Below are 15761 nucleotides of genomic sequence, written 5' to 3' on the forward strand. Positions count from 1 at the left end.
CATTTTGTCCAATTATCAACACAGAAATGTTAAATAATTTGGCTTATAAACCATGACTTTGGATGGATTAATAGGATGTCTTGACACATATTTTGTGTGGACTTACTCTTAAAATTAATTTGTACAATGTGGGATTCAAACCTATGTAAAAAAAGGAATGCATACATTTCCCCTCAGATGATTATTCCTCATTGACATAGAAGAAATGTTTGCCAATTACAGTCATCACAGATACACAGTTTAAAGAGTGCTTGGTGCTGTACTTCAATTAAGCCTGTACTGTGACATTACAAAGTCCTGGCTTATGCATTCTCAAGTGTGATGCAGAAATAATGTCTGACAATATACCGGAAATATATAAGCTTGCATTACTTTTTTAATAGATTTGTGATTTGTGGTACATACCTCACAATACATTCTCATTTACAGTTATACTTGGGTTATGGAGGGGTGTAGATGATTGCTAACAAACTACTTTGTCCATCAGAGATATGCAACTGTACTTTTATCACATAATTATCATCATCATGATAAACCAGTTACACACATAATACATACGATACCTAACAAAGTATGTCTATACTCAATCAACCTGCTATACATAGCTATTAGTATGCAGTATTACCTTTATAATCACATTTGTGGAAGAATTACAGTGGGACACCCTCACAAAAAAGTAGATTGTGCTGGATTAGAACCTTGGTTTAGCGGTGGTCAGGCCATGAATTTATTGTACTTACACTTGGCACCACAGGGAAAGCTAGGAAGCAGCTGTAGTTTCCACACTTAGTACTGTCCAGAGTGCTGATGGTAATGCATTGTCACTGAGCCTGTTTGCATGAGGGAGGGTGAAACAAATAAAATCTTACACTTTTTTCCTTAAGTTGTAAACCCTGTTTGCATGTAGGTATACAATGACCAAGTGTAAAAGGCAATAGCATACATATACTATTTGTGTAAATAATCATTATGACCATTCCACAGTAAAAATAACTACTGTGGGACTCCAACCCCACTTTAACTTTCTTCTCTCTTGTTTAGCTCAATGTATTTACACCTGGTGCTACAAAGATAGACATGTAACAGGTATAATTTCTACAGTCATTACCATCCATGCTGCTGACCACCATACAATGCCAGTTAACTATGTTTGGGCTAAGCCACACACCACATAAATGGTAAAGCCAAATAACAAAGATAAAAAAAGTGAAACAAACTTTAAACAATTAGATGGCTCTGAACCATCAAACTACTGCACTTCCAAAACACAGTTTTAGTGGTTCATAGGTAGGTACTAGGCTATCTGCTCAAAGGCATTTATAAGCCTAGCCGGAATGTGTTGGCTTTCGCCGCCCCCTTAGATTAGTTCCCTGTGCCTCTGTCCAGCAGAGCCATTGAAGTGATCCCTGGGGTAAACTTTCTGTTTCCCATCCACTCGTCAAGGTTTCTCTTGAAGAGGGTTAGCAAGGAGCTCTGCCTAATGCAGATCGAAATCTTGTTCCAGAGAGCATGGGAAGTCTCTGGGACAGGAATGTATCCATCCATCACATCCTATTTATTGTTGTAGTGAGGTCTAGATCCCTGGAGTGTGTGGCTCAAGGGGATATGGTTTTCTTTAGGTGGAGCATGTCCATCAATTCTGAGTTGGACATGGCCTTGTATGTCAGGCAGAGATCACCTCTGAGTAGGTGGTATGCAACCAAGTACAGCTGGAGTTTCTTCAGTCGAGCTGCATAGGGCATCTGCTTGAGGCCAGTGATTCTCTTGGTGAGGTACTTCTGTGGTCTTTCCAGTTGTTGCAGGTGTCTTGTAAGGTACATCCCAATTGGGGCATTGTACTCTATGATGGGTCTGATGAGTGATGCATAGAGGGGCCCAATGACCTCTTTTGATCTGGATGCAAACACTTTTGTGATTAGGTGGGCCACGTAGAAGGATTTTCTAACCACTTTGGCAATGTGATTATCAAAGGAGAGGTTACTATCTACTTGGGTACCCAGATCCCTTATTATGTCTTCCATATTTAGGGGGCTACCACCTATGTGGTAGTTTGTGGGTACTTTGTTTTTTCCAAAGGGGATGACTATGCACTTTTTGGCATTTAGCTTGAGGCCATGGTTTTGACACCAGGTATCTGTCTCAGTGAGACCCTTTTGGAGGATGTCTGTGTCAGCCGGAGAGTCAATTATAGCCCCTAGTTTGCAGTCGTCTGTGAACTTGGTCAGCCATAGTCCTCCTGTGCTTGCCTGTACCTCTGAGAAGTATATACCGAACAGCAGGGGACCTAGGACAGAGCCCTGGGGAATGCCACTTGTAACCTAGCTCCTGCAACTCTTACCATGTGGGTTCTGTCCATGAGCCAGTTAGCAACCCATCTTGAGATGTAGGGGTTTATGTTCAGGCTGGTGAGCTTGTCTATAATTCCTGAGTGGGGAATGGTGTCAAAGGCCTTTGCAAGGTCTAGGTAGGCTGTGTGGACCACCTTTCCCTGATCTATAGCCTTGGTAACTGTCTCAAAGAAGTCCACCAGGTTTAGAAGGCATGATCTGCCCTTAACAAAGCCAAACTAAGTAGGGTCCAGTGTTTGGAGGTTTCCAATGTCTCTGTTAATGAGATCCATAATGATGCGCTCCATAGCTTTGCAGACCAAGCTAGTCAGGCTTATAGGGAAATAGCTCCCAGGGTCCGTTTTGGCTCCACCTTTGTGGAGTGGAATAACTGTTGCAGTGCGCCACTCTGTGGGCATGTAGCCTGTGGAGAGGCTGAGTTTAAACAGTGTGTTTAGGTGAGGGGTTAGTTTATCTTTGAGCTCATGTAGGACACAGCCTGGGACACTGTCCAGTCCCATTGATGCTGTGTTTTTGGCTTTGGAGAGGGCTGTTTTAACCTGCGTGTCTGTGATTTCAGGGGCACTACATTCTTCTGGTATAGCTATGGGCCCTTTTGGGGGTGAGAGGGGGGTGAAGATTGCACTGAACCTGTCTGCCAGGATGTTGGCGATATCGGTTGGTTCAGTGTATTTTGTGCCATTCTGCACTAACTCTGAACAGATCTGAGACTTGCCACTTAGATTCTTGACATAGCTAAAGAATGCCTTGTGGTTATCTTTGGAGTCCATGCCAATTTTTCTTTCGAAGCTAGCCTTGGATGATTTTATGAGGGAATGTAGTTTCTTGCTGATATTGATCAGGGATGTCTTCTCTTCTTGGGATTTTACTCTTTTCTGTACTAGTTTCCTCCTTCTATTGTATAGCTTGTTTATGGCAGGGGTCCACCAGACTGTTTTCCTTTTCTTGGAGGAGTGAGTCTTGGTTTTGTTTGGGATAGCACAATCCATACATTCTTGTAGGTGCCTGTAGAGTGCATTAGTAAAGGATGTTGCAGCTTGGACAGCGTTATCCTTTAGCATGGGGGCTTTGAAACTTCCCACCTCGGTCTTAAGTAATGTGAAGTTTGCTTTTGAAAAGTTTTCCATGGTGGTTTCTTTGACAGGGGGTGGTGGCGGAATGTGGATATCCAGAGTGATTAGTTTATGGTCAGATCTAACCAGTGAGGGGTTGACCTCCGGTGTGGAACACCACTGGCCCATGGTGATGACCAGATCCAATATGTTGTCACCTCTGGTGGGGGTGCTGACCAGTTTATCCAGGGCATTTGAGTTTATAAATTCTAGGTAATGTTGGGCAAGGGAGTTTGCACTTGATTAGTTCTCCCAGTTAATGTTTAGGTAATTGAAATCACCCAATATCAGGGAGTTTGGTAGGACCTTTATGTTTCCCAGTGTTTCTAGGAATGCAGAGTGGGGGTCCTGGGACATGGTGGGTGATCTGTAGCAAGCTATAATTTGAATAGCAGTTTTTCCCATTGTTAGTTGCACGTGGATGATCTCTGAAGCATTGTGCTGTGCCACTAACCTGGAGGTGTGGGTATCCTTGATGAATATGGATACTCCCCCACATTTTGTATTTCAGTCCGGGTTTTGTGGACAAATGTATGGTATGAGTTGTAGCCTGGTAGTGCTGGGGTGTTCTCTGGAGCCTTAAACCAGGTTTCTGTTACTTCACATATATCGATCTTCTCCATACTGAGGAGTGCCTCGAGTGCGTGCATTTTGAGGTTTAGACTTCTGGCACTGAGTAGCATTACCCTCAGTTTTTTATTACTTGTGCTATTTATGGCAGTGGGTTTGTCTTTTGAGCCTTGCCTAAAAAAGACACTATGGGGGTAGCAAGAGCCTTGGCCAGTATTCGAAAGCCTAAGGGTGACAGGTGCAAGCCATCTCTAGTGAAGCAGTGTGGTTGTCGAACATGTCATCCCAGGCTGACAGACACTGGATCCCCTTAGAAGGACACCAGAAGATTAGCCAATTGTTGAAATTGATAATTTTTTTCTCTATACAGTGGTATCATTCTTGGTGAGGGCAGGATGCTACTCAGGGTCAGGGTCATACCGGCCTGGGCTACATGATCAGAGAGCTCCTACATGTCTCTTTTCATGTAGTCCAGGGAGGTACGGCTCAGATCATTCACACCAATGTGGACAATGACAGAGTCATATTTGTACTTGTTATGTGGATTATCTCACTTTGACACAGAACCACTTTGCAACACCAATAAAATCATGTACATACAAGCAATTCACATTTCATAACCAGTATTAACAGGGAGCCACAGTATTAACAGTTCATACACTTGGACATTTTCATTTGGTTGTACATGCATGGCTAACATATTTAGTGCAATGAGGGATCACAACTATTTATGAATATATTTGCAGAAATGCAACTCTGCCTTCTCTTTGTGTTCTGGTCATTCTTTCCTTATCTTTGCTTTAATATCAGACATGCAGTCTATAGTGCATTTTCTATCCTTTTGCTTTAAAGTGTGATGAAAATACATAACAGTGAGCAACAGTTTACAGCAACGGCAGGAGACTTTTGTCCTAGATGACTGGGTGGGAAACAGAAAATATACCCTTGGATCCCACCTGTGTCCCTGCTGGACAGGGAAAACAGGTGCTGACTTTGTGGCAACATGGGCGAAATTCTTGGCTAGGCTTATAAGGGCCTCCGGGCCAATAGCCTAATATCGTCCTATGAACCTATGAACTTATTATGGACAAAAATTTAAACGTGTGGTGTTTTTTTCTTTTTTAAAAGCTCACTGAAGTAAGTTCCAAACTTTGTATGTGTATTCTGACTGACACACCCACTGCAGGGAAGAATCTCTGAATTGCTGTTGTGTTTTCCTTCACTTACACTAATCATTCACCGTTGCAAGCCATTAGTACCCAACAATGTTGTAGAGCCTATATTATGTTTACATGTGCTACACAAAGTCAAAAGTTTGCTAGTCAGCAATTTTAATGAGTTCACACCTCATTTGCATCTTCACAGTGCTCAGATGGCTGAATCAATACTGTGTAGCTAAGCAACTTGAAGGTGAGGACACTTGTGTGTATTCAGACAAAACAGAAGATTTGTATTTTAGGGTGATTTCACTGCAGAGAAGCTATTTATTTTGCTAAGGTATGCTTCTATTATTTGACAATATTTTATAGTTTGTAAACTGTTAGAAATGTATTTATATAGCTAGGAGAAAAATAAGTTTTATATGTGTGCACTTCTTATACTTCACTGTTGGCACAGGAAGTTTTGGTAGGCATTCACATTTGTCAGACAGACAGGTTATACTTCCTGCACAACTATTGTTCTTAAGATTTGTTTTTGCAATTTCATATGGTATTGAAGAACAATGGTAATGTACATGTCACTGACACTGGTGGTATGCTTCTCAGATGGTCCAGGGCAACCTCCACAGGAGTGGTAGGGGCAGTGAAAATTGTCAGCTATTCATAACTTGACTTCTTTATTACTTGGCAATGATAACTGTCATCCAGTAGTCAATGACACAACTTTTCAATCTTCACTATATGAATTTTGACACAATGGGTGCTTTTACAGACTCTTTACCTTTTTTATTGTGTGGAGGTGCAGTCTACCATTCTGCTGTCCTAAACAAGAAGTGTGTTTCAAGTGCAATTATGTTGAAAATGTGTAGATAGCCTGTAAAGTGTGCAAAAAACATATATGCATTACTTTTGCGGTATTCCTTGGTTTGTACAAATATGTGTTTGTGTTTTTGGGGGAGGTATCTACCGTTCTATTGTCCAAAAGAGAAGTATGTTTCAAGTGCTTTTCTGCTGAAAATGTGTAGAAAGTCTATCATTTTCTTGAAAACATATACACTACTTGTGTGGTATTCCTTGGTTTGTACAAACCTTTATTTGTGGGGGAGGGGGATGGAGGAGTCACCTACCATTCTGTTATACTAAATGAGGTGTGTTTCAATTGCTTTATTTTGACAAAGGGTACACATACTGATTATTTTTGTGAAAAAATACATTACTTGTGTTCTTTTAATGTGTTTTATCCTTCTCTGTTTTAAGTCGCATGCCAAGAAGTGCATTGTCATCCCCTTTGGGAAAAACTCAATACCCATGAACTACCACATAGGCGGTAGCTCACTAAACACTGAAAGTGTGATAAGAGACTTCGAGTCATAGGTGGACAGTAGTCTCTCCTTTGATAACCACATCACCACAGTAGTCAGAAAATCCTTTTACATGGCACAATTCATCACAAATGGGGTCTCCTCTAAGAAAAAAGGAGGTCATTGTTCCTCTCTACTCATCCCTCATCAAACCCATTTTAGAGTACAATGCCCCATTTGGCATGTATCTCACATGACACCTACAACAATTGGAAAGGCCACAGAAATATCTCACTAAGAGGATTACCAGCCTCAAACAGATGCCATATGCAGACCATCTCAAAAAACTCCAGCATTACTCTGTCGCATATCGCCTACTCAGAGGCAATCTCTGCCTAACATACAAAGCTATGTCAAACCCAGAGCTGCTGGACAAGCTACACTTAAAGAAACCTCAATCTCTCCAAACCACATGCTCCAGGGACCTAAACCTTGTCAACAGGACATGCTGGAGGGATAGATTCCTGTTCCAGAGACTTCCCATACTCTGGAACAAACTATCCATTCATGTCAAGCAAAGCTCCTCATTGGCCCTCTTTAAGAAAAATCTTGACGACTGGATGGGAAATAGAAAATTTACCCCAGGGATCACTTCTGTGGCACTGCTTGACAGGGGCACAGGAAAATAATTTTCTTGGGTGGCGAAAGCTAGGGAACCTTTTTGGCTAGGCTTATATAGGCCCCAGAGCCAATAGCCTAGTACCTACCTATGAACCTATGATTATGGCACCCAAGCCTACTCATATCACTATCACATTTTTCATTGTTGAAATTATTTGCCTTAATTATTAATTTTGTACATTTCCATAAATCTGATATTGGTTGTTGTCGCGCTTGCCTGTGTTTGCTTACAACTAACAAGTCCTGGAACAAGATGCTATTAGTATCACCTTGTTGAAGTTGCTAAGGTCATGAAATGAGTCTTTCAGTGGAGGGAGCCTATATGTTGACTAAGTACTAATTTAGCACTTACATTACCGTAAGAATAATGCATAAAGGGAGTTTAAAGAAAAATATGACTAGTCATAGGTGGAGTTTCCCTCCATGCTCTGATGCCTGTCAACAGAAAATAATACTAATAAATTAAACCGAAAAACTGGAAAAGAAACATGAAACAAAATACAATAGAATAACTCATTTCAATGGAAGAAAAGTACAATTTAATATACAATAGTTGGCAAACCACATTACCTAAGCACTTAATCACTACTTCTCCATTCTCCTTCACTTACTCCTATATTCCCCTTCATAGAGACATAATGTTAGGACATTATTGTACATAATATATTCACTGACATGCGTTATTTCTGTAGAATTGCTGTATTATAATTCTCTTCTTTCACTTTTAGATATCTGTTAACCATCTACTCAGTTGTGATGTTTCTCACTCGGTCTGTGCCTGAAATTAGTCCATTATGATCAGTACACTACCCAGTAAACAAATATAAATGAATAAATAAGCAAATATACAACTGAAAAATCATGATTTAAACTTGCTTTTAAATCGTCACATGACAAAACAGTAAACACTGTACATACCAGACTTTACTGGGCAGTGAGAACTCTCGTTTCACTGTGCATCAGACTTTAGCTCTGCATTATACGTGATGGAAGGTGGTGAGGGTCACAATCATTCATCATTATTTGCAAAGTTCACCAAGAGACATAGTAACACAAGACTACAGGTTAAGGGAAATGGGACTGAAGATCTGACCATATGATTAGATGGCAGGTAATGTAAAAGGAACAGGAAACACAGTAACACACAACTGGCAAAAGGAAATTGGCATGAGACACATTTCATTCTGCAGCATACTGGGAGTGGGATTGCTGGAAAGATAAATGGTATCAGCAATTATCTCACCCTATGACATGGATAGAGAGCCACTAAGTCCTTTTCTTCTGGTGTTTCAATGAGAGGGAGCAGTGCTCCTGGGCTATCCTGCCATGGAGAATATTCTATTTCATGACCTCCATCTTTTGTACCTTTACTAGTAAGAGTTTGCAGGGCCCATGGTCTCCTGTGGTACAGATGCGCTACTACATGACTTGGTCCAGGATGATGTTCACTGGTAACGAGGTGCTAGTTTTGGAGGGAGGTAGCCCAGTCTTTCCAAACTGTGGCCACCAGTACAAGTGATACCAAGACTTCCAGCAGCTCCAGACATGACTGTTGAACATACTCCCTGCAACATCCTATATACTACGCTACCTTGTGTCCATACCCTATCGTGGCCATGGACTATGCTATCAAAATGAACAGATGTAATAGCAGTGGCAATTCTACAAAGGCTAGTGCTGCTCACTGTGGTACTGTGTGCCATGACAGACTTCATCACAAACATCACTTCATGGTAACTGAGCAGCATTATCATGAAGGCCAGTTACCACATCTAACGCTGCCATTAAGGACAGTGAGGCAACAGGTTATCCCTGGATTAAACTGCTTCACATTCAAAGATTAATGCCTAATGACAACTATACTTCAGGGGTAGCTGTGATGCTTGACAGCATTAGATTCCCCTGTATTGTTTGCCTACAGTAGATATGTGCCCACCAGAATGCAGTATACACATCTGAAGCTGAAGTTATAGCCCCAGCAGGAGGACTTGTGAGGCGGTCAGCTGCTGATGACTCCTCTCATATATGGGATTGTATTCATTCAACCATCTCAGTCACAGGGGGCCTGCTGCATAGATGATAGTGTCCACTCAATCAGTATATCTGCAGGGGGCCTACTATCTTTAGCCATACATACACAGGGGATGGTATGTACTCAGTCAGTACATCTACAGGTACCTAACTTCAGCCATGCATACACCCTCTGTAGAAAGTTGCTCCACACCCAGGAGTGTGATAGGTATTTGTGTCACTATATCATCTGATTGTATCACATCTTGATGCATCAGAATATCATCACCAAAGTATGTAGAGGTGTTCACATCAGCCAATTGTCTATCCCCAGCCTTCCTCCATGTTGCTCACTACCTCTTCAAACTGTGAATACAGAGCTTAGAAAACACCACAGTAAACATTTTATAATATGCTACAAAGGTGACCTTGTGATGTGCAAGACAAGGTTCTATATGTAGCCCATTCCTTGTTGTGCTACCTTCCCTTACCTGCTGGTAGATACCTGTCATACTCCTGATGTGCTTGCAAAAAGAAATGTGCATCATGCCTACTTTGTTACAACCACTAAAGTAACAGGTGTGTATGCAAACCATTGCTTTTCTACTAACCTGTTCTATCTCCCACTGATACAGGCCTGGAATGCACAAACATTCACAATCAAGTGATATAATGAAACCAGCACCTGTCAGTCTGGTTGACTCTGGCAGATTTCCCCCTGTGGTGAATCCCTCCCTTGCAGTCTTCTGAGCTTTCTGCATGGTGCGGATAAGCCTCTCAGTCAAGTGATTGTGAGCCCAGCTCAATGAGTCGTTGTGCCCATCTAGCACATTTATGTCCCTCAAAACAGACAGACAAACGCACCTGTCCTCATAAAGGTTGCTCTGCATCCCCACACTTACACATCATCCAAAGGCAAGAATCTTGATTGCCAACACCTCAGTGCTGTTTTCAGCATCACTGAAATTATCCAGCCTTTGTCTGCCTCATCCTGCAGACATGCTGCATCCCATAGAGACATGTTACGAAAATAATGTTTTGTTAAGAATACATACTGAGAATGTACCTGCTCCAAGAAGTAATTATACCCTTAAAAGCACAATCACAGTATGCAGCATTTATATGTTCCACTACAGAACTGTGTAATAGTCCCAAATAGTGGATAGCCTGTACACTAGTCTGCTGATGTGGCATGTGTAAAATCACTCCAAATAGCATACTGTCAGTATGCAAATTTATACATTATGTTGTGGTACCAGATAAGGATAGCCCACGGCAGTCTGTTAGTATTGTATGGTACGGCCTCCTCCTCCTCAGCCCAGACTGATTTCAGCTACTGGTGTGGTCAATAAAACATACAGGTAAACAGATGAAACACAGTAAACCAACATTTTACACATAAGCATACTCCTAAGAAACGGGTCTATAAGAGTATCTTGTCATTGATATTTTAGCACTGATTTGAATAGAAACCACAGCAAAACATTTATGCCTACAGTTATAAGAAATTTCATGATGGTAATCAGAGTACTGGGTCATTTGTGGGGTGCCAACAACCAACACTGAATGGCCCAGCTAATCTCCACAATTTAAAAACTTTTTGCAGACTGTTAGGCACATGAAGCCATGTACCATGAGCAAGTATGAATTACTTAATTCCACTGTCATGCTATGATGCATTAAAGAACAGCATGTTAATAACTGTAACATGGTCTTCAGTTTTCAAGGTGGATGCAGAAGATAGAGAACACACACTATACGACTAAGCAGTAAATGTTTGTGCAGAAAGAGAGTCCTGGTCATGAGTATGCAGATACGTTGCTGCCATTTTGCTATAACATTTGGCATTTGGCATCCTGCGAGGCAGAGACAATCGTACTTGCAGGCACAGGGCTCCTGCATTATCGCCTTCACATCCACTTCAGTTGAGCATCTCCTTGGTCCATATGAAGAACCCTTTAAAAAACAGATGACAGTCATGACTTCATTCTCATACTTACCAAAACTGCAGGTATCCAGCAAATATGTCTAGTAGTGCTATAACTACTGTTATGATCTGAAACTGCTATCCAGAAGATCTACAGGAGACAGAAGCTTGTTGTAAAAGGAATGCCTAGAATGGCTTTATAATTCTGACATTTTTAGCTTCAAGATAAATGCATATTACTCAAAGAGGCACTAATTATGGGTGCATTTTAATCTTTTGTCTCATAAGGAGGTATATCTCAGTAAGGTTAGATGTCACAGAGGCAGAAACAGCTGGCCATAAGAAGATTATCTGATGACATGTCATACATGGCACTTCTCCCATTCTGCCTTCACACTGCAGGTCCACCTAATGCAAAAGAAGAAGCTCTGCAGACCTCACCACTGCCTGTCATTTTTATCTCTCATTGGGGTCTGATGACTGGGGTGAAGGTAGCTCACCAGAGAGTACAGGGCTCCTCTCAGGTGAACTCCCATGCCTTCAGTCTGTTTTTGACCTATAGCTGCAGCAGATGATTGAGGCTGCAGTGCAGGGTGCAGTTGAGTGTCATGTTGGTCAACATCTTGGTCAGTTAGTTCTATTGTGCTGAATTACAGATTTTGGTGAAAATGGAAGAGAGTCAGGCACCATCTGGCAGTGCCTGCATAAAATCATCAGCTGCCACTGATTCTATGTAGGCAGCCCTCTGGGATTTCCTGACATCCACTTGTGGCCAACACCACACCCTATGCCCTCACTAACATGATTTCTATCCTAGTGTGTCCTGCCCCATACCTTGTGCATGCTCCAGCCTTCTCCATCATCATTTGACATGCGCTGTATGTCTGTGTCCAGCCTTTGTCACACTATACCTGTAAGTGCCACATCAACCATTTAACTGCATTGTTTTCTAGGTGATTCCTCCCACACACAATCATATTCCCCTTTTCCATATTCAGACTTCCCTTGCATACCATAACCTTCATCTATTTTTTTCTTTAATACAAATAAGAAAGGGTTCTGTTCCCACAAAAATGTACCTATTCTACCTTCCAAACACCTTCTACCATTGCCTTATTTGGTCACCTTGTGTGTTTTCCTCTGCTCTCTCTTCCACATTTAACACTGTCCTATGAACTAATTTCCTCTCCACTATAGCAGTGATAATAGTGCCCATATGATTTTGGTCATATATTAACCTTTATTCATATACTGCACTTCACAAGACTGTGGTTCTTACTGTTAGACAGCACCATGTCCCAACACAAAATTATTTGGACTGTGTATAACCTAGCCTGATATTATTATGATTATTATTATTATTATTATTATTATTATTAATAATAATAATAATAATAATATCATCATTGCTGCTGTTCTTATTATCATCATCATTGTTATTATTATTATTATTATTGTTGTTGTTGTTAATATCATTTTTTCCCCTGAATGATATAATATCACCAATTGGATGGCCTCCTTGGATTCTCAAAAATATTCGTTATGAAGGCTTTTATAAATCATGTACATCACTGCACACAAGTGCCAACAAAGGCACAAACTCTATGTCATCTTATAACTTGTGCAGCTCTCCTTTATATTTAGCAGTCAAAATATTCAACTAGACATTTGTTTTTGTGTATTTGTTCATGCTAACAAACAGCAGTAGGAGGTAGTTCATCTGAATTAGTAGGACAGAGCAGGTTTTCACTTACATTGTACATCCAGGGTAGCACTGGTTTGCACTGCACGATTACGGTAACTGTGGGTCACACTACAAGTGCACACTTTCTGATGATGAGCCAGTGTTGGTATAAAGGTAACAGTTACATTCAGTGTAAATTTTCCATCTTCATTATAAGACCTCACTTCTTTTCCTCTAATAATATCGTTACAGAAATGGATTTCAGCCATGTCTTCTGGAAAGACGTCTGAAGCAGTGCAGATGATGACAGCTGGGATGCCATCCTGAAGCCTTGCAGGAATGTTGATACTGATTGACTTTGGAATCACTGCAAACAAGAATATACTTTTATCTTTATTGTTCCAATAGCATACAACAATTCTTCACAAAAGTTTAATGACAGAAAATTCACTTCAGAAAATCGTATGAGTCTCCCTTTGTCTATAAAGTATGTAGATAATCTGTCTATATAAGGTTAAACTTATAGCACAAGTACTACAATCAAAAGGATAGTGAGGAGGAAGTGTTAGAATATCCACGACAAAGAATTCAAGTTCATAAAATCCTTATTACAGCATCAGCCAGTTTCAGCTCATTTCATCAACCTTTCTTGCATCACTCAAATTGGAAATACATTTTTATTTTTATTTATTTTACATTTGTTGACTGGGCTAGTCCAGCTGGATACATGTCCATTTTCAGCAGAGGCCCGGGGAGAAAAGCTCATGTGTACATTATTTTCTGTTTGAGTTATTCACTGTATAATGTTGTACGCTCAGTAAAAAAGATAAGCACACCATGACATGTTGTGCTTTTGCATAACAATTTCTTTATTTTTTTGCCAAAGGGTATTTATAAAAGCAGGGAGCATGTGTCTTGAATCCCAGTAGCTTCTGCAAGCATACCTCTCAAACTGCAAACATTGAAAATGGGTACAAAGGCCCTTGAAAAGTTAGTACATCCAGCCAAAAATCTGAACATCTACTTTGCACAAAAGTGTAATGACAAAAAATTATTTCAGAAAAAAATGTTTACAAGTCTCCCAAAGTCTATAAAGTATGTAGCTAATCTTACTTTATAAGTTTAAGCTTAAATTACATGCACTATAATCAGAATTCAGATGCAGTGGAAGAATTTAAATGTCCATGACACAGAACTCTAAGTTCACAAATCCCTTTTCATAAATGAAACCAGTCTCACCTCCATTCCTCTACCTTTCTTTCATCATTCAGACTAGACATACAGACATACATACAGACATACATACATACATGTAGGTTTGTTGAATTTGAATCATTCTCTCCATAATTCTGTATGTTCATCAAAGCAGATATACTCACCTTGACATCATTCTGCTTTGTGGTAACAAAGCCCTTGTGTTTTTGCTGGGTAGTTACGCTGTGCTAACAAGGCCAATTAAAAGGCTGAACAATGCATGTCCACAGCTAGTGAGGTTTGAATTTACTGGCCTGAATGATTGTAACAATAAAGACTTAAAAAGTAAAAAAGTCATGGGCATTCAGACATCATGTAGCTGAAGCACTTGGAGTAATTTGCATATATTATATGGGCATCCATTACAGGAGGTTTAAAAGGGGTTAAAGGTTTGGCATAATGGTTAAACTCTTTGCCTCATAGGCACAAGGTACAGATTTTGATTCTCACCTTGGGTTGTTAGCTAGCCTTAAAAGGCTTTGTGCCTCATGAATGGAAAACAGCAACATTCATCCCTCTGTACAAAAGTGGGGCACCCACAGATGCTGCAAACTATAGAACTATAGTCTTATATGCAAAGCCAATGAAAGAATTATAATGGAAATGATCAATAATAACATATGAAACTTCCAGTCACTGGACCCAACTCAATATGATTGCTTCAAGGCAAGTCATGTGTACTCAGCCTGATAGACTTCTTTGAGAAGGTCACCAAAACAACAGATGAGGTCAAAATGGTCACACTGCCTATGTTGACCTGGCCAAGGCATTTTATATAATACCCTACTCAGGCATTGTTGACAAACTCAAGAGGTTAGGTATAAACCCTTATGTTACCCAGTGAATAGCCAGCTGGCTCACTCAGGACCAGAAATTTAGAGCTGGGAAGTCCTCCTCTACAAAGAGGCCAGTCACAAGTGGAGTCCCTTAAGGATCGGTCCTGGGACTGCTCCACTTTGGCATTTACTTCTCTGAAGTCAAGGACTGCGGTGGTGCTGCGTAGCATTGTCACCTCACAGTAAGACGTTGTCCTGTTCGATTCTCAGCAAAGGCGTCTTCTGTGTGGAGACATGCGTGAATGGGCATACCTACGTTGAAGGTTGTACATCAGGGCTGGCAACTCAGTACGTAAAAAAATCTACTGCCAATCATTAGTAGACCGGAGTTCCGCTGTGGCGACCCCTAACCGGGAAAAACTGAAAGATACAACAACTTCTCTGAAGTTAAGGCCTTTGTCAGTGGGCTTTGGTTGACTAAATTTGCAGATGATTGCAAATTAGGAGTTATCACTGAATCTCTCACCACACAAATGTTCTCCAGGAAGGACTGACACAGACAGACAACTGGTGTCAGAGTCTTGGACTAAAACTAAATGCCAATAAATGTATAATAGTATCCTTGGGGAAGTGATCCACCATTGGGAGCTATCATACTGACAACACATCCCTAAGCGGTAACTTAGTAGTAAGGGACTTGAGGACACACATGTATACTAATCTAGCCTTTGATCATTGCATGTCTACAGTAGTAAGGAAATCATTCTATGCTGTGCAACCTATAAACAAAAGTATGGCACCTAGGTCCAAGGAACTCATTGTTCTATTGTATTCAGCATTCATCAGACCTATCACTGAGTAAAATGTCCCCTTTGGCATGTATCTAACCGGGCATTTCCAACAATTGGAATGTCCACAGAGGTTCCTCACTAAAAGAA

The 15761-nt window shown here is 40.7% G+C and overlaps 1 protein-coding gene across 2 annotated transcripts in view; it reads right to left on the reverse strand.

Moving 5' to 3' along the window:
• The window catches only part of LOC122799999 (sialic acid-binding Ig-like lectin 11), a 426334-nt gene that overhangs the window by 343040 nt on the left and 67533 nt on the right, over window positions 1–15761 (reverse strand). For both annotated transcript variants that reach the window (XM_044069452.1, XM_044069451.1), the window contains exon 2: window positions 12864–13160. In XM_044069452.1, the coding sequence (XP_043925387.1) occupies window positions 12864–13160 (297 nt within the window). The remainder of the gene's footprint in view (window positions 1–12863; window positions 13161–15761) is intronic.

The sequence above is a fragment of the Protopterus annectens genome, chromosome 4.part0 (assembly GCF_019279795.1).
Source record: "Protopterus annectens isolate FY-2018-M chromosome 4.part0, PAN1.0, whole genome shotgun sequence".
In the NCBI taxonomy this organism is placed as follows: domain Eukaryota; kingdom Metazoa; phylum Chordata; order Ceratodontiformes; family Protopteridae; genus Protopterus; species Protopterus annectens.